The sequence below is a fragment of the Periplaneta americana genome, chromosome 14, assembly GCF_040183065.1.
Source record: "Periplaneta americana isolate PAMFEO1 chromosome 14, P.americana_PAMFEO1_priV1, whole genome shotgun sequence".
NCBI lineage: Eukaryota > Metazoa > Arthropoda > Insecta > Blattodea > Blattidae > Periplaneta > Periplaneta americana.
This window is the reverse complement of record NC_091130.1, coordinates 96,471,633-96,494,804: the sequence shown is the minus strand read 5'-3', so window position 1 is coordinate 96,494,804 and position 23,172 is coordinate 96,471,633. Positions and strand designations below refer to the sequence as shown.

At 32.6% G+C, this 23,172-nt stretch overlaps 1 protein-coding gene across 10 annotated transcripts in view; it reads right to left on the bottom strand.

Moving 5' to 3' along the window:
• Positions 1-23,172, bottom strand: part of ttk (zinc finger and BTB domain-containing protein ttk) — a 216,960-nt gene that overhangs the window by 74,114 nt on the left and 119,674 nt on the right. For 2 of the 10 annotated variants that reach the window (XM_069845825.1, XM_069845826.1), the window contains exon 5: positions 1,647-5,331. The exons of the other annotated variants lie outside the window; for them this stretch is intronic. In XM_069845825.1, the coding sequence (XP_069701926.1) occupies positions 4,697-5,331 (635 nt within the window). In that variant the 3' untranslated portion in view covers positions 1,647-4,696. Of the gene's footprint in view, positions 1-1,646; positions 5,332-23,172 lie in introns of those variants that run through there. 10 annotated transcript variants of the gene reach the window in all.

The window sequence follows — 23,172 nt, the reverse complement described above, 5'->3', positions numbered from 1 at the left end:
TAATTTGTAGTACTTTTCCAATAAGACATTATCTCTATTACAGTTATTTTATGTTAATTAATAAAAATATTTTTCTTAACCTGCTCAGGATCGAGAGACCTCCACAAGTCTAATCAATTGAGGCAAAAATATGTTTCCTACAATGAAGAAATTATTGAAAATATGCAATTCTCAAAATGTCAAGAAACACTTTGAATTGACTACGAAAACAGAAATATTTTCTGCTCCCTACATGCTGAAATGTTCTAATTTGTTGAATCACCTAATTTGTAAGTCGTTGGGCTCATAAATTTAGTGTGTTTGAAGATGTTTTACAAAAGAATTTAATTCATTACTGTCAAAACCAAGAACTGTTCTCACTATCAAGGAAAATAAAACACATGTACTACTCATACCCAAATGAAAACCGTGGTGATGATGATTCAATTCCCTTGCGCCCAGAATCAGTCTTATATGGATGGGGTAGTTAGTTTAAATCTGCAAGTACATACAGAACAAATATTTCGATGTTTTCTAAGCATTTTTTTGCACAACTGATTTTCGAAAGTGCACCTGTAGCCAATTGATTAAAAGTGGCATAATATGAAAAATTTTGTAATTCAGTAAAGCACGGATTGCTTTGGTACATGAAAACTATAAATATAGTATATGGCCAAAATAGTTTTGGATTTAGAAGGCAGTGAATATCCCTACAGTCACGTTCTTGTGTCCAAAATGGTAATACTTAATACAATTAATGTAATAATTTCTGGTATTGTAGAGGAATTAATAAATGAAATACTTTCAGTTCGCATTTGAAAACAGAAATAACAGAATTATTAAAGCATGTCAATAAGATAGCCACTAATAAGATGGAAAAATAAGAGTTACATGTTTTCTTTCATTGATTGTAGCTTTAAATTAATTATTTAACTCAGCAAATATTGTTCAAATACATTTTTCAAATGTTACAGCATTTTCGGTAAGGACTGCAAGAATACATTATTTGAAAGATGTAATGTTCCGATTCAATGTATGCATCTGTTGATGCAGAAAGGTCTTCCTTCAATTATAATTTAATACTGTTAATGGTTGTAGGTGAAGAATGAAAGAAAAACTGTTGTGATTTGTGCTATGTTTTCATTCTACAAATAAAAAAATAGTGAAATATGAAATATTCTTGCAGCATTGTAAAATTGTGTTTAATATTAGTATATGAAATTAATACAAAAATCTGACTTTTTATCTCATCTTAATACATGTTAATATTGGGATATTTTTAAACGTAAACAATTTCTTCCAAAATTACACATTAAATTGTGTTGTGATGTCACAATTAATTTGTGATAAAATGCGAAGATAATTCAAGATGTTGGTGCATGTGGCGAAAGTGTTAATACCAAATTATAAAATGTCCTGAAATGAAATCTAAGTATTCAATCCTATGTAAAATTTGTGACATCCTTCAGTTACAACGAACCAGGTTTTTCCATCTATAATAATTTTATGTTCAAGTACATTCTTTTAAATTACATAACAAGGAAACAAGCTTTTCTATGTTCAAGATCATACTAAGCATGAATCGCAAGCCTTTGAAATTTGAAAATGCATGTTGGTATACAATGCACTTCTATAGAAAATGAAGATTAAGACAAAATATGAATAAATTATAAATTCAAATAATCATTTTAATTGAAATCATAACGTTTCCACTTCACATGCCAAATATTAATACAATTTTTCTTTTTCTCATAGATACATCATAGCCCAAGTCACAAAAATTAAGTATCTTGTAATTACCAGGATATAATTATTTGCTAATAAAAACCATATTGTATTCTGCATAAAGTTAGAGCCTCAACATAACCATATTCCATAAAGCTGAATTGAAATTGCATGACATCTGTCAACTTTTTAGGTCATAGGCCATAGGTATTTATATATATATATATATATTACATTAACGAAGTCTGGGCTCTACTGTATATACTGTAAAAGATGTTGAGATTATTACACTTTAATCATGACAAAAATGTGACAAATGCAAAATTTGCTTGTGGAACATATGAAGATAGCTCTGAAAGAAATAACTGAAAATAATCAATGTAAACATTGTGATGAGAGATTTTTTTTGTATTGTGTCACAGGTACAGAATTATGTACACACATGCACGGTGAAGTGATGTAACTGTACAGATTGAAAGGGGGGGGGGGCAATATAATACATTAAACTAAATAAAAAACACCTATTATACATTTTTTAATTAAATGCATGGTTAATTAAAAATTTAGTCTCAAAGTCTGCATAGTTTGGCAAGAATGCATTGCCGGCTGTCATATAGAAGCACACATGCACTCGATCTGAACAGCAGAGTTCCATCCCTTAGTCACCCCATTAGGGTTGCCAGACTTCCTAATGGCAGGAAATTATGATACATGTTAATCTTTTCATTTAATTTGCAAGAAAATCGTTCATTTTATTAAAAAAATGTAAAGGAATAAATCATTTCTTATCAGTTTTTCTAATGATAAAGAGTAAAAATCAGAATTGTACAAATAGTACTTATCGAGTAAAACAATGTTAAATTTTAGGGAAAAACTATTTTTTGCTGACTATTACACTTTTACTACGTCACACTACTTTTAACCAATAAAATGGTACGAAAGGACATCTTTCAACCAATCATGGCTGCTTATCGCACAATTTTTATCGTGTCCCTAGCATTTGTTTAATTTTATCGTTTCCCTAGCATTTGTTTATTTTTATCACTACCCTAGCATTTGTTTCTTTGTTTGCCAACATTTCAAACTGCACTGCTCTGGACGTTAAAAAAAAAAAAAAAAAAACAATAGAAAATTACAAACCACTCCAGTTGATGCACAGCAGTTTCAAATATGACTCTCTATGGCAAGAACAAGAATTAATAAAGATCACTGGTCATAGCTATGCATCTTCCCTGAAACCCTATTTACAAATAAATGAAGAGCACCATTCGGAAATCCTGAATAAGTTGAGGAATACACCATGTACATCAATGAGTTCACTTCTTTTACACACACATCCAATATAACATCAACTGAACCACCAACCACTAAAACATTCAAATTTGAAAATTGTACTTTCAATAACTGTCTCTTTTAAAATTATTCATGTTTATTTTTTATTTCATCATCCTTAATTAAAATGTTTCTGGTTTATTTCATCATCCCTAATTAAAACTTTTTTAACACTTGTTTATATTATTTAGGTTATGTTATAGCTTTTGCTATATGATATTATGAATAGTCACGTATCAGAGATTGTTTAATACTAAGATTTATTGAAAATCATCTGTCAAGTGACTTTGATTACTGGGATCCGGATGATTGAAGTGGAATGCAAATGTTTTAATAAAAATGAAACTGAATCAACAAAGCCTTCTTGACTAGTAATTGTCCACAGAGTTCAATGAAGATTCCATAGTTGGCACAACTGATAACAAGAAAACAGCTAATCATAACACACTACTGCCATCTAGCATAATGTTGAGATGGTACAATAATACATTTGAAGACAGTTTTATTTTCATAAGTCAATATTTTATTGTATTGGAGTACTTTGTTACTTCTAATCTTTATATACTTTCTCCTAATCATATAATAGTCAATTAAATCCCACTCGAATTTTGATTTTCTCTAGATAAATCAAAACCTCTAGTGAGATTACTGTTGAGAAAAGTATTCATTTGGCACTAATATGGTACTGGTATTAGAATTTTTTGTTGCGCTCTATACAAGAAATAAGCTTTAAAATCTGCATAGTTATATTACTTCCACCCTACATACAGGGTGATTCATGAGGATTTACCGTCACTTACAGAGCTTATTTCTGGATACATTCTGAGCAAGAAATTTCATATAAACATGTGTCCTAATCTCAAAATTTTCAGAATTACAATAATTTGAATATGTTAGTAAAAAACATTTTTTTTTCTTCAGTTGTAAGGGTAAAAAATATTACAAATAGTGATTGAACTATTCAGAAGTATCATTTCTTTAATTGGCTAGTGTTCTGAAGCTAAAAATTTGTTGTTAATTGCTTTGTACAGATTTTGTTTTTGAACTTTTAACTAAAAATTCAAACATTCTTATGCACTTATCACAGCAATTGTTACAAATCATATGACTTTAAGAACTTGATTCTTTATAGTTTAATTATGCATCCTAATGTACAGTCTTGAAGAATTTACAAGAGCAGCGTGATTTGTAACAATTGTTTAATAAATGCGTAAGAAAATGTAATTTTGTAGTTAAAAATCGGAAAAAAAATTCTATATGAAGCAACTATGGAATTCACAACACATTTTTAGCTTCAGAATACTAGTTAATTAAAGAAATAATACTCCTGAATAGTTCATTTTTTTATCTGTAATATTTTTTTAATCTTAAAACTCTAGAATAATGGTGTTTTACAAACAATTTCAAATTAGTGTAGCTCTGAAAATATTGAGATTAGGACAAATGTTTATATGACATTTCTTGCTCAGAATGTCTTTGGAAATAAGCTCTGTAAGTGGCGGTAAATCCTCGTGAATCATCCTGTAAATCTGTGTGTGAGAGAGGGATGAGGGGAGGAGAGAGAATAAAAATATCTCGCACCACATTGAACACATTGAAATTCCTAAATCATACTTAACATAAGCACCATTTACAGAAATATAAAATATAAGTTACATGCCTAAACTCTGTGCACCCCTTTAATATGGGTCATCATATTATCTCTTCTAGTAAACTCTTTGCTACACAGTGGACATGTGAACACTTGTTTGCTTCTTCGATGTGTTGTAAGATAATGGCGACAAAAATTACTAATGTGTGTATAAGTCTTGTTGCACACTTTACATCTATAAACATTATCAGCTTCCCTTACACAAAATCTGCGAGCAGAACCATCTTGTACATCATCATGATCCAATATACCAGATGTAATATTAGCATCTAAACCAGACTGAGAAAAGTCTTCTGTCGGAATAACAAGGTCACTACAATTATCTGCCATAGAAAGGAACTGCCTAGTGGAATCGGACATAGAGAGCATGCTGCTTGCTTCAGAAGAGAGTACAGCTTGTAAGTCATTGTCAGGCAACAAAGTGATGTTAGCTGCTGTATTATTAATGTCATGTAGTTCGTGTTCTCTCAAATCATTGCTGAAATCACCACCTTCCTCTCCTTCTAAATTTATTGTAATTAACTCCTCACTGTTCCTAATTTCTGCCGTACTTGATGATGGGGATAATGTTATAAGTTCATTTTCATCATCAGGAAGTGATGATTCATAGTCCAGGTCGTTTGTAGCCTCTTCTTCCAGTTTAACTGTAAAATAAAAGAAAGAAATCTTAATACAGTAGTATCTATGCACCAAACTTTACACAAATAATTGTACACATTAAAATAATAATTATATTAATGTATTCGATAAACTACTTCCATTTTAAAATTATACTGGTTAACATTTAAAATTAATTTCAATTAACTTTTCTGTGACACCATTACACAAAATTTCACAAACTATGTATTACGAATTATTATTATTATTATTATTATTATTATTAATAATAATAATAATAATAATGTTTGCATGATTAAGACGTACAGAAGGCAGGAATGTATATCCCATCTTCTGGACTTCTGCACGAGAACAAGCTCATGAAGTCAGGGCCTCATTTCAAAAATATTTTATTCTCAAGGAAACTCCTAGTAGCCTGCTATATTTTATAAAGAAATGAGTAAACCTTAATTCTCTCTCAAATCTAAGGAAGGATATAATTTCGCACCTGGACTTGAACACAGGCTATTCTAATCTATAGTACTTCACTCTGCTGGCAGAAGTACTTAGAAATATATAGGCCTATATATATATATATATATATATATATATACCGGTAACATAATTTTATGTAATTAACAATTTTTCGAAGAACACACTCATTTTCTTAAAAAAGAACATAAACATGCAATTTAGTTAATAAGATTAAATTGAAGAGACAGGCAAATCATAAGCATTATTATTATATTACTGGTTTAAAAATTTTATAATACTAAGCAAACACTTTAAGATTGTGAATATTAATATCAGCAAAGCTTACTACAGCAGTTTACGTTGACTAAAACTTCAACAGCAATCAACTTAGATTAGTGAAGATCAACACATATGCATAAAATTAACCTCTTTCCCATTTACAGACATAACTCCCACTGATTATCCACGATATGGAGTAATGACTAATGAAGTTAAAACCATTCTATGAAAGTGGCACAGTAAGGACTACAATTAAACCCACAAGAAAAATATACTTCTGTTTATATTTTTAAATTTCAAATATAATTTAATTGTATGAATGAAAAAATGTGCATTCAGATACTGCAGAAAAAAAATCCTTTCGGAAAATCAACTAAAATGTATAGGGAGTTAAGATTCCAATAAACATAAAATTATCACAACAGAACAACATAAAGTCTCATCAAATTTTCTGAAAAATTGGTACTCAACGGATATTACTGTGAAGAAAATGCTTTTTGAGGTCAAATGATCTCTACAATTTTAGCCTAAAGGCTTCAAATGACGCTATTACGGAAAAATTATCATAGGTCATAATGCATATAAATTAAGTTACAGATATATATCTTGCTTTCACGCTTTTAATACTTGCTTATCTCCAATGATTCGTTATTTTGTTAAATACACAGTAAAGTTGTTTATTTAACAAAATGACGAATAAGTTACAGATATTGAGTAGTAAGAACAAAATCTGTCCGACAGTTTTCTGAGACAAGAATGTACATCATTAGGCAATTGACTGGAGACAGACAATATGCTAAAAACACTTTCAGAAACATGGTTCCTGGATAAGTGTACTGTCCATGTCTCACTTCCTGAGCTGTTTCTTTGTGGGGCGAGATGCAGAGGGGGAGAATGGGAGGTCCTGGGTACCGCATGTGCCTACTACCCTACGTCAAACACATCGGATTTTTTTAGGATTCCTTTCATCAGCTATGGAGCAAGATCAGCCTTCGACAAGTGAATGTATAGGCTGTCCCCTCACAAAACATATTATGTACTTCTCATCAATTCCTGTAACTAAACACTAATACCAGTGGTAGACTGCAGTCTCTACTCGAGATTATCGACCTAATCGTGATTACAGTTGTCCATAAACTCTTTCCTCTACAGCAGTGTTTTTCAAACCTTTTCCACTGCGAAACCCCTTTTAATCTAAGTGTAACTGCGGAATCCTTGTACTATTTTATTAGTATTTAATAATTAACATACAAGTGAAAGCTAGTATGTATCTAAAAAATTCTGTTCAGTGGGACGAATGTATTTGCTTTTTAAGCCTGCAATCTGGTTTTATGGCGGAAAGTTGTAGTCTCATTTCTACTGTACTTCTGCATTCTGTCTTTTCGGTATTTTGTTTCAGTGAACACATAAGCAGAGAATCCAGTGATGAAAGTGATAAGTATTATTTTCCGTCTTAGATGTTCATTAAACATATTATTATTATTATTATTATTATTATTATTATTATTATTATTATGCATATTATTGGAATATTATTATTATTATTATTATTATTATTTTCATCAGTGCATTTCCGAACATTGTATTTTTGTTGTGATTCATGATTCTTCAGTAAGCTATTTGAAGAAGAGGTGTATTATGGCTGCCATATAATTACTGTCGTAATTGCAAATGCTGACTGTAGAAATGCAGATCACATATTATTGTACTGCAATCATGGAAGTCATTAATTACGTGAAATATCCGTACATTATTATTGTTCCAGGGAACAATCACTTTCATCTGCATCTCTCAAGTGAAATTTATTATTAGCCTGACTATATATATATATATATATATATATATATACACACACACACATACACATTTTACTATTTCTTTTAAATTCATAATTGTGCAAAAAATACTATACAGTAATGAAATTTTCACGGAAGTAGATCCGTTTTTATTTTACTTATTAGATACAGTTTTACAAATATTTTTAAACTTGTTTAGATGGTAACTGCCATAACTTTTGCGGGGGTTCCAAAATCTATCAGGTTTTTATTTATAAATGTCATTTGATTAATGGATGAAAAATAGCACCACTTTTATTAAAATGCAGATATTATATCTGAAGACTGTGTCTGTATACTAGAACATTGTAACATTATGCATGAAAATTATGTATATTCAAAGACTTGAATCCCGAAATTTATAAAGAAAGATCTCTTAGAAATCAGTGGGATATACTTTAATAACACATTTGTTTCATCTAGACCAGATATGTCAAAGATTGCTGCTATGCTGTGGCATAGGTGGCACAAGCGCCAGTGCACAGGTATAGGGCCCGGTTACACTGTGTGTTGTGTGAAAGGTACACAGCTGTTCTAAATTCCTCTTTCTACTTCCTAAATTTCTTCTTTATTGATGAAATCAGGTTTTATGTCGGATACAAAAATGCGTAGGTTATTTTTCAAATTAATATCACTTTAATTTGCCCTTTGTTGATTTTTTTACAGCTTTATAACAGAAAATGCCCATCTGTGAACATATGGTATCCCGAAGCAATTATTATATACTATTTCATAATTAGCCCTTAAGGAAGAGACTAGTGAAGTGATTTGTGTGAAGTGTGGCATTGTACGGAACAGAAACATGGGTATTACAACAAAGTGAAGAAAAGCGACTAGAAGCATTTGAAATGTTGATATGGAGAAGAATGGAGCTTGGACAGACAGAATAAGAAATGGAGCTGTGTTGGAAAGTGTGGGTAATGATTTTGAAACTGATCAAGAAGAGAAAAAGGAATTGGTTTCGACATTGGCTGACAATGAGACGAAACTTGCTTACTGAAAGATGTACTGGAAGGAAAGGTGAATGGGAGAGAAGTTCGTGGAAGAAGAAGATATCAGATGATAGACAATATTAAGATTTATCAATCATATGTAGAGATTAAGAGGAGGGCACAAAATAAAATGCTGAGTTTACAGTGAAAGATCTGCCCTTGGACAGAGAACTATGTACGTATGAATGAATGAATGAATGAATGAAAGAATGAATTCGCTCTTAATAAGATTCAAGTTATTATTCGTTCATGAACTAAAAACAAATATTATCATAACTAATAAACAGTCGATTATATATCAGTATTAGTATATTCATTTTCATCGCAACCAAAGTAGTTAATAGGTGTTAAATTACCAAAGTTGTAAATACGAAACATTTAAATTTTTTACGAGCTTCATTAATATTATCAAATATTACTTACTGAGAAATTTCTTCTCTCAAACACATTAACAAATCAACACTTTCATTGCCTAGCATGTGTTTATAACCGTATTTATATTTTAGATCACAATCAGGGCTAGGATTTATATATGAATACATATTTGTTTGGCCCATTGACATTAAAATTTTTATAATATATTTACAAATAATGATATTTGGAATGATATAAAACATATTTTATTCTTCATGTTAAGACATTTACGGGTGTAGTGCATGTTTCACACATTCGAGAAAAACTCACTCCTCTCTACAAATTTTAATATTTTATTTCCATATTTTATGGTTTCGAAATTCATGTCACATATAATATTTAAAATTTACTTTACTAGAGTCAAACTTTCAAAGATTTCGGTTTTTCCACGAAACGTGGAAATTAGATCTTGTTTTATTTTAATTACTGCACTGAAAATACCCCAATAATTTTAATGTCAAACTTCGCTATTCAAAGTTTATGTTCTATGGCTCATCATGTTTACGCAATAAGCTCTTCAATTCTTTTGTACAGCCTAATTTGGTAACATGAAAATCATTCATGATAAATTGTTAAAATACAGATTTTATTTACATTATTTAGGTCATTTTTATAAAATTCTTAATCTGTAGTTTGATAATGTCCAAATGTACACATTTAGCCATTTTAGTGCCCACAAATTCTTGTCTTGGTCATGATGATTCTATATATTATATTTATTTACTAATAGTATTTGATTACATGGCAAAAACTTCATTTGTATATCAAAATTCTTACATAGCTTTTCTCAGTCAGGAGCAAAATATTTAACAGTGCCTCATGCACAAGTCATTGTTGTACAAGTACAAATACTGAACACGGGGTAGTTATTTCAGTTTCAGACCAAGGATTGTGATGATGGAGTAATAGCGAGCCACGGTAGCACGAGGTATGCCACAGTCACCAGTAGATAGCCTTGACATCCCTGATCCAGACAAAAAATTAATTTGTAAACATGGAATCAAACTTAAGAATTCCCATTTCCTTTATAAAATAATTAGTCCTACTTCTAAGATTTCCTTTATGCTTAAATATTATACTGATACTTGAAAGAATACAAATTGTAGTAGCAATTAGTTATTTTCTCCAAATCTTGAAAACAATATTTCACAACGCATTTGTGTTCATGGCATTTATTAATATATATTTCGAAGCTTATACTGTTTTCCATACATTTGTAATTAGACGTGGATATATATATATTTATTTAAAAAAAAAAGCTGAAATCTGAGCATACAAGTTACACATTTACCTACAAATTAACAATTTCACTTCCTTTCCCATTCCTCCAGAAATGTGCATCAAAGAAAGTGTGTTAGGAATTAATGGGATGAATGCCTTCCGAACTACTGCCACTCTGAAGCTTTGAAGTGTTGTACTATCTGGGCAAGATTATGAAAACGTGTGAAATGATACGGCAGTTCTAATGTCTCTGCTATACCATGTTCCAAAACCTACTTTCTTATTTGGCAAGTTAAGAAGAAATATAAAAATGTTGAGTAAATTTAAGGTAAACTGCCTCTTGTGCCACTTATATCTAAAAAAAATTCAAAATAACATTTAATTATTATTAATTTTTCGGTAAAATCTTGCAAGTAAAATTTCTAATATTCCATATGCTTTCATTCTGGATGAACTCACTATTAAAGTCTTCACAGAAAGATCCCCTTCCCCCCCCCCCCTCGCAAAAATGCTGAAAGAGTATATTTTCAAAAAGAAATAGTTTTTAGTCTCCCAATAATTAATTTATCATTTTTATGTTAAAATATTAAATATACCGGTATATTTGATATTAAGACATACACTTAAAACACCATAATAATTGCAATTATTCAATTTATCAAAAATTTAGTACAGTGCTTTCATATTTAAAATTTGGGGAAATTAAATATATAATCATTACTAGCATTAAACCTCTGATTTCACATGAATGTAGAATTAAAACTTCCTGAGAAATAAAACATTGTGATTTTCAATTGTCTAAAATATAATAATCTAAATAAGTAGAGTCAAACCCCTGCTTAATGAATTCTTTTTATCATCCATATATATTCGAAAATAGTAACGGTACAAATATCTCGCAATACGACCAAATTATGGATTTCAAAAGGCGTTGTACCAAACCCACCTTGATGTTTCGTTTCAGATGAATACTTCATTCAGCAGAAGTTTTTCTCTACAACATAATTTTTATTCTATCAAGGAATTCCTGTGTGTGTTTTTTGTCAGATTTTAAACTTACCTTCATAACACATCTTCCAACTCTGGTTAGCAAAATAAACCAAATCTTCTTGTAGTAATATCTTCACAATCCTGTCCCACCGATGTTGTATGGTAAAATCAAAATTCTGTTTCTCGTAAGAAAACTTAAAAATTTACAAATTGCATAAAAAGTTGCTCATTTCTGAACAATGTCATCAATATCAAATATAATGAACGTATCATGCAATGGAAACATTTCTCTGCAAAATCCGACATTCTACGCTAATTTCATATAAAAAAGTCACGAAGGCATTGCATAAAACCAACAACACTGAATATATGTTGTCCAGTATTAAACTTTCACGGTCACAGATTCGTTAAGCAGAGGTTTCACTGCAACTAAACCTAGAAACATTACTATTATACACAATAAGTTCCTATTGTATACACTTCTTGAAACTCAATGGTCACATTTTCTGAAAGATGAAACACATGAGAGTATTATTATCCAAAAGAGAAATCATTACAGCGTAAATACTTAAACAGTATTTTGAAGTACAGCTTCCTCTAGCCATACAAACTGCACAGAATAATTGACGTTTTTGCAACAAAGAAATGTACCATAATAAATGCATAAATATTCTTTTATGTTTGTGCTTAAAGACACCTAGAACTAGAATATGTTTTAAAAGCCAGTGTAATCTCAAAAAAAGTTTTAGTGTAGTCAATGTAGATTTCGTTAAAAAGATTTAAAACTCTCACAAAATCGAGTTCATTTTTACCATAAGCTTGCATTTTAATTACTCCATGATAACTCTGAACAAAATATATCAATGAATGTATTCACTAAATGTTCTCCATATTATGTTAAATAAAGAGAAAACTGTGCAATTATTACAAAACAACACACACTAGCATTACACATACTTGAGCAAGACACAGAATACTCGACACGGACATACATTATTGTAATAATCATCATGACACATTAAGGCTATATTACTATCAATGCTGCCCTGTAATGTAACGCCTTTAAAACTCGTTCCAGAAGTTTATAATTTATCTTTATGTCCTCCCCCTCTCCTCTATTTATATAGAGAAGGGGCCCAGAGGCTAGCATAGCAGCCTTGAACAGTCCTATTGTACCTTACCACTTTTTCATGTAGGAATGGTTGTTGCCACCGAAGGGCAGCTTTCTTTGCAGATATCATGACTCAACTATGTGGTGCTACCTGTCAATTCAACCATATAGACTTAAGGTTTGATGAAGTCCCACTAGAGTGCCCTTTCACTTCCTGAGAGCATATTATGCCTACTCAGACTGATATCTGTATGCTAGTCACAATACTACATCATTCTGCACCATTTCAGGTAGATACTATTGAAATGTGGAGTAATGATGAAAATGAGGGAGAGAAATGGGTGAACACCAAGAAAAATCCTCGGGAACCTTGGCTTTGTCACTATAAATATGATTGCCAGGATCTGAATCCAGGTCCACAGTAATTTTAAGTCAACCGAGCTATTATGGCAGCTTATTTCAATCTTAGAGAATTTATTTATGATCCTAACTGCACATTATATTCAAGTAAAGACAAATAAGCTATTTTTAAATAACATTCCTTGCAATGGCAAACAGCAAAAACCAACCAAATTCCACTCAATGAAAAACACATCACAGCCCAATGTCCCTGCATACAACTATAATGGTGAAACATACAACAAATGTTAAAAAGAATTTTCAAATAATGGAGAGGGAAGTAATATTTGAGCATTTATAACTACTTCTAAACAGACTTATGGAAGTGATTTAATAAAGAATTTTCCTACTAAATAACAGTGTCATGAAAAATTTGTACTGCCTAATTCCTTCTAGAGGTTATCTTATTTCTTTACTTATAATTACAAGCAACATCTAAAACAAGTTGTCCTGCGCTCCCCCCCAAAATTTAGCTTCAATATTTCGACATTTTAACAGCAGCACTATACCACAGTCTAGTATATACCGTCACGAAGCTTGAGTTTATTTGAGGGTACTAGCAACAATAGACTGTGCAGATACTATTTCCCATTGTCTGTAATGAAGCAATAGTAGCGATCCTAGTGGTTAGCAACTATCTATGGATGCGTATTTACTATGTATTGAGCTTCATGACTGTATATACTAAACTGTGGCTATACTAAGAATGCAGAGTGGATGGTATCATTATTACTATTCAAGATATTTGGATTATTAGATTTGTTGGTTATTCGCATGTTCCTTTCTGTTTTTCTTTTTTAATCTGCAATGCAAATATGTACTCTTGTATAGTCGGAGGCACTGATTTTGGCAGATGTCCTCTATGACATTTCCAGTAGGCGAGCCAATGTTTTGTGAGAACTCCAAGAATGAATTGCGATAAGGCTATCTGTCGTTGTTTATATGTTCACACTCGCCTCTTGTATCGTCATTATTAGACTAATTAATAAACACACCACAGTACAGTCCGATTCATGGGAGTGCCGTAAATGACTTTCGTTCGCCTCCTGCATTTTCTAAATTAAGAGGAAAAAGCATTGCATAACCAGAACCAAGAAATTATTGCAAATGTTCATTACTTCATGAAGCGACAGGCGAAAAATAGATATGAGTTGTGCCGAATTGTCTTCATTAATAACAAACATTCATGAAGTACGAGAATACGTTGCGGAAGCGACAGGAATCGACACGTTGGATAAATAACCGAAAGAATAGGTATGCTGAAATAAGGAAATACGTAATTCGATAATGTACGAGATTCGATCCGGTACTTGGATTGAGTCTCGGCGTAGCTCAGTCGTTAGAGATCCTAACTGGGAGTCAAGAGTTCGATATCCGGCCCCGGAGCGAGTTTTTCTCAATTAATAACCTCTGGTAATTCAATAAACCAAGCAAGAAACCTCATGTTCCAAAAGTCTTAATGGAAGCAGATGAATATGAGAGCTTAATTTAATGATTTCAATCACGCGTAGCATGTGTTTACAAGGAATGATAATAGGTCACGAGAAAAGCCGTGGATTCGTTTCTTGTGTTTTTCAGTCTGAGCCTGATAGTTGTCGAGCTTGATGGATGAATTTTTTTATACCGTAATAATTCGTACACCTGTCGCATCCGCCGTTCACCGATTTAAACCTTTATTTATTAAGACGCTCCCATTATCAACTACGTAACGAAGATTACTGCAGTTGTATAAAAGTAGTTATAATGTGCACTGTTTTTGGAGGTGACTGTCCATCCGAGTCCACTAGGATAGTCAGGAATGTATGTTTACTCTTATGTCTCACCCATTCCAACTGCGACGAAGATAACAACCGACCTTGCAGTTAAGAGTAACTCGCTCTGGAGTTCTGATTAATAAAATCCATCTGCCTAAATCGATGGTGTCAACTATAGCACAAAAAACAATGCATTCAGTTCATGACACGCTCTTATTACAATTTACTTCTAATCAAAATTCCTTCAAATATAAAAAGTGAACACACAAGTTGACACTTTCCAAGTTTCCTGAATAGTACCAGGAAAAAGTAATAGGCCACTTGAATATTCTAATTCCCAGATACATGACAATGCACTTGTTGCTAGGGAAACCTTCTTCATAACATAAAACTGTACTGAAATAGACCCATTACAGTGCAGTTTTGTGAAGGCTTTGGAATAATAGTGCTCTAAATTTTCAATGCAAATATATTGTAGCCTATTTGCAATTTTAAAAATATGATCGTGCAAAAAATGTTGTACAATACACGTTTGTGATACAAAATTTCGAAAAGTGAAAAACTCGCTCTGCTCATTTTTCAAACTTTTCTTCGATTTTGTAAAAAAGCACTTCCCAACCTTGTACTATTGTTGTTGTCATCCCTTTATTATATTTACAGTAATATATACCCAATGTTATACCATGGTAACTTCAATTTTATTGTATTGTTACATCAACAGTATAAACATATTTTCAGGATGCCAGTAAAGAAGAGCATTAAAAGAAAAGAAAAAATTTAATTTTAAAAGCAATTAATTTATATTCCAATTACAATAGCACAGCCACAGGAGGGGGGGGGGCTGAGGAGGTTCAACCCCCTCTCACAATCAAAAATGGGGGGGGGGGGAGAAAGATTTTTAATGCTTTTACGTATCTGCATCTATTATTGTATAAAGTGTATGATTTTTGGAACATCTTCTTAATTTGGTCTGTATGTGAATGAGTTTTTTATAACATACTTTAAAAAAACTCGAACTTTCGATAAATTTCGAACGAAGTACAGTAAGTTTTATTAGGAGCTTGTCTAGCAGCTCAACCATTCCAATCATCCACATTTCACGTAAGGATACAATTATACAGCTTCAATGTTGATCTACGACAATGATTAAACTTAGTCCCTCCCAAACCATACTTTTGAGTGCGCCTAATTTTATAATTTAATTTAATTTCAAGCTGACTAAATATCATTGTTGACCAATGACAATATTCATCCTGTTGCTATTAGTAATTTAACATTAGTAGGTCATAAAACATTAGTAAAAGTCCCAGTCTTCTTATTATAAAGTAAAAAAGTACAGATTGAACCAAATTATATCAAAATGTACCAAAAATTAACTTACGTACCAACATACAGACCATTTAAAATTGTACCACATCAGTAAAATTGTACATACCTAAGTGACAACACTGAATCCAGCCCATTCAGTATTGAGTTCCTGTGCATACAATCCATGTATCGAGTTATCAAGTGTAAAGTATGAGTGTAGATGAGGGAGGAGGAGGAGGACGACGACGAGGATGCGAAAGGTCAGGTTGAGTTCAATGCTGGCATCATCATTGCTGGACATACAAAAGACCATACACTGAAACGTAGGTCTTTAACTTCTACAAATTAATTAAACCCTCAATGGGGAGTTGTATATGTTTGTAGGAAGTGATGGATTGGCGTTGTATTTAATTTGTCAGAAGAAACTGCATGTACTAAAGTAGCTATGGCCAAACAGATCACAAGTAGAACTCGTCAAACTCCAGTTCAAATCTTGAAAACCACGCCCTCATGGGTTGATAGACATACCGTACTCAATACCGTATGCTAAGTAGCATCTCATAAGTCAGTTTAACAGTGAAAGTTGTAACATTTTGACGTATTAAATTATTCTTAATATAGGTGTATGTCACATCACCCTATTGACAAATATCATACATTATGTGTTTTTAAAAACAATGCAAAATAAAATATATATAAAAGGAAGAAACAAACAAAGATATTTTTCAATATAGCTTTTTAGCTTTCTCAGTCTCCTAAGCAATCGCATAGCTTGCTTTAGGTACTGTTTTTTTGCCTGCAAAACCTTCTTAGAAAGATACATGTTTCTTATGTTCGATTAGATTTGCAGATACAAGTTATCCATCTACAAAATGACACTTTCACCTCAGTATATCTCTTAATTTTGTTGGCTTTAACGAATGAAGAGTTTGCAAGAAAAACGATGAATGTCACATTTCTGTTAAGGATTAGATAATGATCTAATTGAGTCTATAACTGCAAGATGTAGTGCTGTTTCTATTGAAAATAAAGGAAAGGATTACTGTATTCGTGGTGATAATTCTCCTTTTTATCATTTTTCATAAGAACAACATTAAATTTCGCAGTGATCCATTGACTTAGATAATGACATCAACCTTAAGAAAACTGTAACATTCATCTTTTTTCCCGCGAACTCTTCAAATATAAACAGCTTTGTAAATTAATATAACTAAATCTACACAGTTTTGCTACAATAAATGCATCAATGTTTGACTCCACCTATATATCGTGGTGGTTGGTTTCCAATGTGTTGATTTACGTCTAGCTCTTCAATATTTGGAGGAAATGCAAACCTATATATGCAAACAGTTATTTTTCGCAAATGAAGCTGGTTAAATCAAAATTGAGATTTAGACTTACAGACGAGAATTTGAAGGATCAGTTCACAATTGCAGTGACTGGTATTATTCCCTATTTCAGACAATTACACTTGCAGAAAGACAATGAGTAATTTAATACATTTAATGGATTTGTCTTCTATTAGTCTATTTCCTAATAGCACATTATTTTGAATTTGTTTCGTATATTTTAATATACATTTTTAAATTCAATGTTTTAAATATGTATGTCACATGGTGTATAATATTTTGCAGTCCACCGAATATACAGTAGGTTGGAATAAATATGGAGAGGATATTTAATTTTGACTATTGCGGACTTTAGAGGATCTCTAGCTCTGTATTTTTGCTCATTGGGCGCTTTACATATTAATTAAAATTTTGACTATTGCAACGTACACATAAAAAAAAAATACCAATCCCCTTTAGCATGAATTCCTCTTAAGTTCACTTCGGGCAGCACTTGGTTCACACGACTAGAGAAAGGATATTTACATATTTTGCTCCTAACGTACCCCTTGTATAAGGAGCATTCAGAGCACAAGGGAATCAAGTCACAAAAACAAACTTTTGAGAAAATTAGACTTAAAGTCTTTATGTATAGTTTATAACTTATTAAAGGTGAGTGCGATTTTAAACATCTGCACCATTGCAAAGATTGTGAGGACATGATTCCTTTATGCTCTGAAAGTAGCCTCATCTGAGGTATGTACAGACGAAATATCTCCGAATTGACCAAAAGTGGACTTGATTCCCTTGTGCTCTAAATGCCCCATATATCTTTGTTCTACATTATTTATAACGCTTGATACAAATAAAGAAATCAAAGCAAAAATAGAGCAAAGTCTTGCCCTTGTAACATCTCTTTCACAACACCATCACATTACTCCTAGACTATGGATTTTGAGGTAACAGTTGCATATTTCTAAGAGTCAATTGAAACATTTGCTCAGTTGTGAAACTAACATCTTTCGAAGAGGCCTTTTAGCTTATGACTGCAGATTATTGTGTCTAAAATGATACATGTGGTTTGCACCAGCCATCACTGGTTACATATATGTTGCTGCGATTGAGAAACTCAAATATGACCTTGCATTACAAGAGCAAGAGGTAGGTGTAACATTTAATTCAAATTAATTATAATATGTATTCTGTTTCGTTTTGTTACAATATTTGTAACAAGTAGACATAACCCATTTTATTTATGTTTTTATTCATTTCTAAGAATGGATTTGTCAGACATTGTCATAATTCTATTTAACAACATTTTATAATTGGCAACTGTAGACGAAAATAAACAGCCATAATTTTTATTGCTTAGTAACAAATTCATACAATGTTCACTTAAATAAATGCTTTACATTAAGCAATTCAAGCCGAATAACTTCTCTTTAAAATCTCTTGAAAATATGAATAAAAGAAAAGTGTCTCAATCAGGCCTACTGTTAAAAGAAACTGTTTCCACATCAAGTACCAAGTCATCTTCCTTTTATAAAGAACTGTGTGCACTACTGATTCAGAGGACAGTTATGAAGCTAATGCAGTGATAGGCACCCAAGAAACAAATAGTCCCAGACAAATTTTTCTTCTAACTTCAGAGGTTTTGATGGCAGTTAACCACACTCAGATAATTATGGAAACTGCTAGATAAATCCGTACTTCTATTGTGGCCTAATGGAGTACAACATGAAAACATCTTACATGGTAAAGGCATCTAAATCTGTCAAATCATTTTACAGTAAAATGGTGCATGTTACTTGTCTGGCTCATGGTTTTCATCAAATCGCGGAGGAGATGAGATCAAAATATTCAGAAGTAAATAGACAATTTCCACTGTAAAGAAAATATTTCTGAAAGCTCTGTCCCGAATTAAATATTTTAAAGACAAGACCAGACATAGCTTTGCCACATCACCCATTTTAACACGCTGGGGTATGTGGTTCACTGCATGCATATACCATTATGACAATTTTCAGATAGTGAAAGAAATAGTGAATAGCTTTGATAGGGCAGATGCTAAGGCAATTCGGAGTGCACAGGACCTGTTTTCTGATACTCAAATGGAAGGCAAATTGCTTAAATCAAATTTTGCATTTTTGCCAGAAACCATAACTCGCCTAGAAGAAAGTATCAAGGCATTGGACAAATCAATAGAGTTACAGGAACACTGAAGGTTGTCACAATCAAAAAATTAAGACACAACGTTTCGAAGGGTGGTTCTCCCTTCGTCTTCAGGTGGAAGGAAGGAGAGAAAGGAAAAAACCTACTGTTGGGATCATTACGTACAGCTATTCTGTATGACTGAAAAAAGTCCAAACCCCTCACCTAAACATTAATGATCCACCATTGCTTTCCAACCCCTCATTTAGATCAATTATAGAAGTGTTAAAAGAGTGTATCCAACAATGAAGAATAAATAATAATTTGGTTTCTTCCTTTCCATGTATTAATCTTTTATTTCTACATGTAACCTAGACAATGCATTTCCGTACATATTATACAGGGCATCTATTAGTGTTGTGCATTTCAAGCTTTATGTTTGGTTCAAGTTTATCGAGCAGGACAACAACCAAAGTCCGCTTTGAAGAAGCGGATCTGTCACAGCTCGCTTGGATTTACTCCTTGTACGATCTGTGCCCTTGAAGTTTGCTGGTTTCTCCTACCCTCCTCTTCCATCCCTTCATGCTTTTGGCTGAGTAAGAAAGGATTTTTGAACAAATCTTGTGCAGTTTTGTTCAGATGTAAGTACAGGTAATTTTTATTACAAAAATATGATTAGTAACAATATTTGTGTGATTATACGGATGATGGAAGTATTAGCGACGTGCAATATGGTCGATTCAAATTAGTCAAGTATGACGAAGTTCGACATTCGTCGATGTTTGGTCTGCAGAAGAAAGCCTGTCGTGTTTGTTCTACAGTGTTATAAAAATATTTGCTGTCCTCCACTCCTACCCCCACAAGTTTTAGCATTGATCTTGCAATTAGGTTTTTATATAAAATAAGACGAAATCTGTAAAATCGTGGTTGCCTCTCTCGTGTTTGAACATTGCTGGACACTATTTTAAACCATTTAAAGATTTGAGGACCTATCTTGCGATTAGTTTTTCATATGAAATAAGACGAAGTTTGTAATGTCTTAGTTTCCTCTCTCATGTTTGAAAATTGCACAATACTAGTCGGTACTTTGAACATATGCGGTTTTTTAACATATATTGTTTTGATTTATTTATACATATATTTCTGTGAATGTTTAGTCGTATTAATAACAAGAAAAATTCCCTATACTCATTATTTTGCATAACTTCGCAAAATATGTGCTTGACATCCTTATGCATCTAAAGCATAAAGACGCAGGGAAAGGAGAAACTAAGGAGAAAGGCACCGAACATTATGTAAGGAAAAGAAAAGACTGAACAAAAGCTAAGGGAGCTTCGATTCTACAGACTCAGCAAACATGAACCAAACTTAAGGATTCTTACCAGTTTTCAATGGACTCGATTATTTTAGTTTGCATGATTTGCTTCCACATACTTTTGGGATGCCTATGGAGTAGGGAGAAGTTTGTAGTATCTTGATATCTCCTCTCATGTTCGAACATTGCATGATGCTAGCTCCTATAAAAGACCTTTCCGGTTTCAAACATATGTAATTTACGTTGTACGAATCTGAGGTGCATGAAAATAGCACCAATGGAAAGAGAAACTCAAAAAGTTTAGTTGTGGCAACATCGTTTTCCAAGTTCGTAACATTGCCTCATAATAGCACATATAAACAAATTTGTTCATTGTTGAGGCGAAATGGCTGCTATAAAGGACAGAAAAGCTTGATTTTCGTGTGAACCAGTCGTTATTAATGTGCAATGACATTACCGAACGAAGTCTGGTGCAGATCCACCCAGTGGGCCTACAATCCATAAATGGTACACTGATTTTAAGGCAAGATTCTTTGCAAGTGGTTGCAATTTCAATTGTACCGACCACAGTTGCTGCAAGCCCTAAAACCAAAAGACAAAGTGCTATGAAGAAATTTCTGCACAAGTATGCAGACTTCAATTGAAAATGATGATGATTTTATTCATTCCGTTGTGTTTTCTGACGAAGCCACCTTTCATCTTTCTCGTAAGGTGAACAGACATAACCTCAGAATCTGAGGGTCGGAAAATCCGCGTACCTATGAGGAACTTGACTATAGGCTTGATGTGTGCCGTGTTACCAAGGGGGGGACACATTGAACATCTTTAAGGTACGGAACTGGGCTTTTTGAGTTTCTCTTTCCATTGGTACTATTTTCATGCACCTCATATTCAAAGAACGTAAATTATATGTGTTCGAAACCGGAAAAGTTTTTTGTAGGAGCCATGTATATAGTGCGTCAGAGAACAAGACAGCAGTTTGTGGTTAGTCTGCCACTGATCTTGTTGTTATCTAGTGGAACATAAGCCTAAGACCTATAGGGGGGTGATCTTGTTGGAAAAGAGTACCTGGATGACTACATTAGGTTTGTTCCAGCAAGCAATTCAGAACGTGTTCCGAACTAATACGATCTTCTTTCAACGCATGCGCCAATTGTGTACAGTGTCAGAACTAGTTCAGGATTTTACGTTGTTAGAATGTTTCTTGAACTCTTCTTTCACAGCTTTCGGAGTTTCTTCTCATATTAAAATTGCATTCATTTTCCGAACGTAATATGTCATAAAATATATCACTATCACCTTCCAAATCACTCATGATCGACTATTTTTTTTTTTTTATTTTAACCTGCCTACTCTCGAAGCATTTTAACCGTAAATTCAGATTAAATCATCTGCAAATGCGTCAACAGTTCAGAATTTCCAGTTCTGCTCTTAATCTAGAACCAATTTCACTCGTTCCAGAAGAGTTCTAAAGCACATTGAAACAGGGAACTGTGAGTTCAGTATCGGTTCAGAATCAGTTCTGATCTTGTTGAAACACACATTGAGCTACTGCACATGAGCAGGCAGTTCAGAATCGATACTAAACTGTGCTGGAACAAACCTATTAACAGTAACATTAGAGGGGGGAAGAATGTAGTAAAAATGGAATACCATCATTGTAACATATTTGTTATAGCAACCTGTATTGATTTTCTGTCTATTAAAGTCTTAAATTCCAAAAGGTGTTTTCTTTACTCAGGAATTCAATACTAAATCGCCAGAGGGAAAATAAATGAACAGACCAAGGAAAAAGATAAAATGTTTGGAATTAATGACACTCTGATTGGAATGAACAATTACAGATTAAATAGTAAAAATAACGCATAAAAACATAGGCGGAGATGGAATGATTTCCTTAGGAAAGGAGGGCACAATAGGATTATAAAGTCAGCTAATTCACAAATACGTACTTTTATCATGAGCATATAAATGCGCGCACATGCATGAACAAGACAAATACACATTCACACACACAAAATGAAAAAACAAACCATTATCGTATGCTCTCTGAAACCTATACCTTGCTTAGTCAAGTACAAATAAATGTCAAATCTATCAAATAAATATTGTCGATTTTTGTTAACAAGATTCTAAGACCCTTATGTGAATCAGAGAGCTGTGCCATCACTGTTTCTGTAGGATGTTTCATATTTTCCCATTTCACCATTTGTTATTAACTTCAAGTTGACAGCTGCATTAGGTTTAAATGACTCCCATCACCTCTTTAAGAAGAGCAGGAAAAGTGTTCTTTGGGATTGAAATCAGTCTTCTGTCT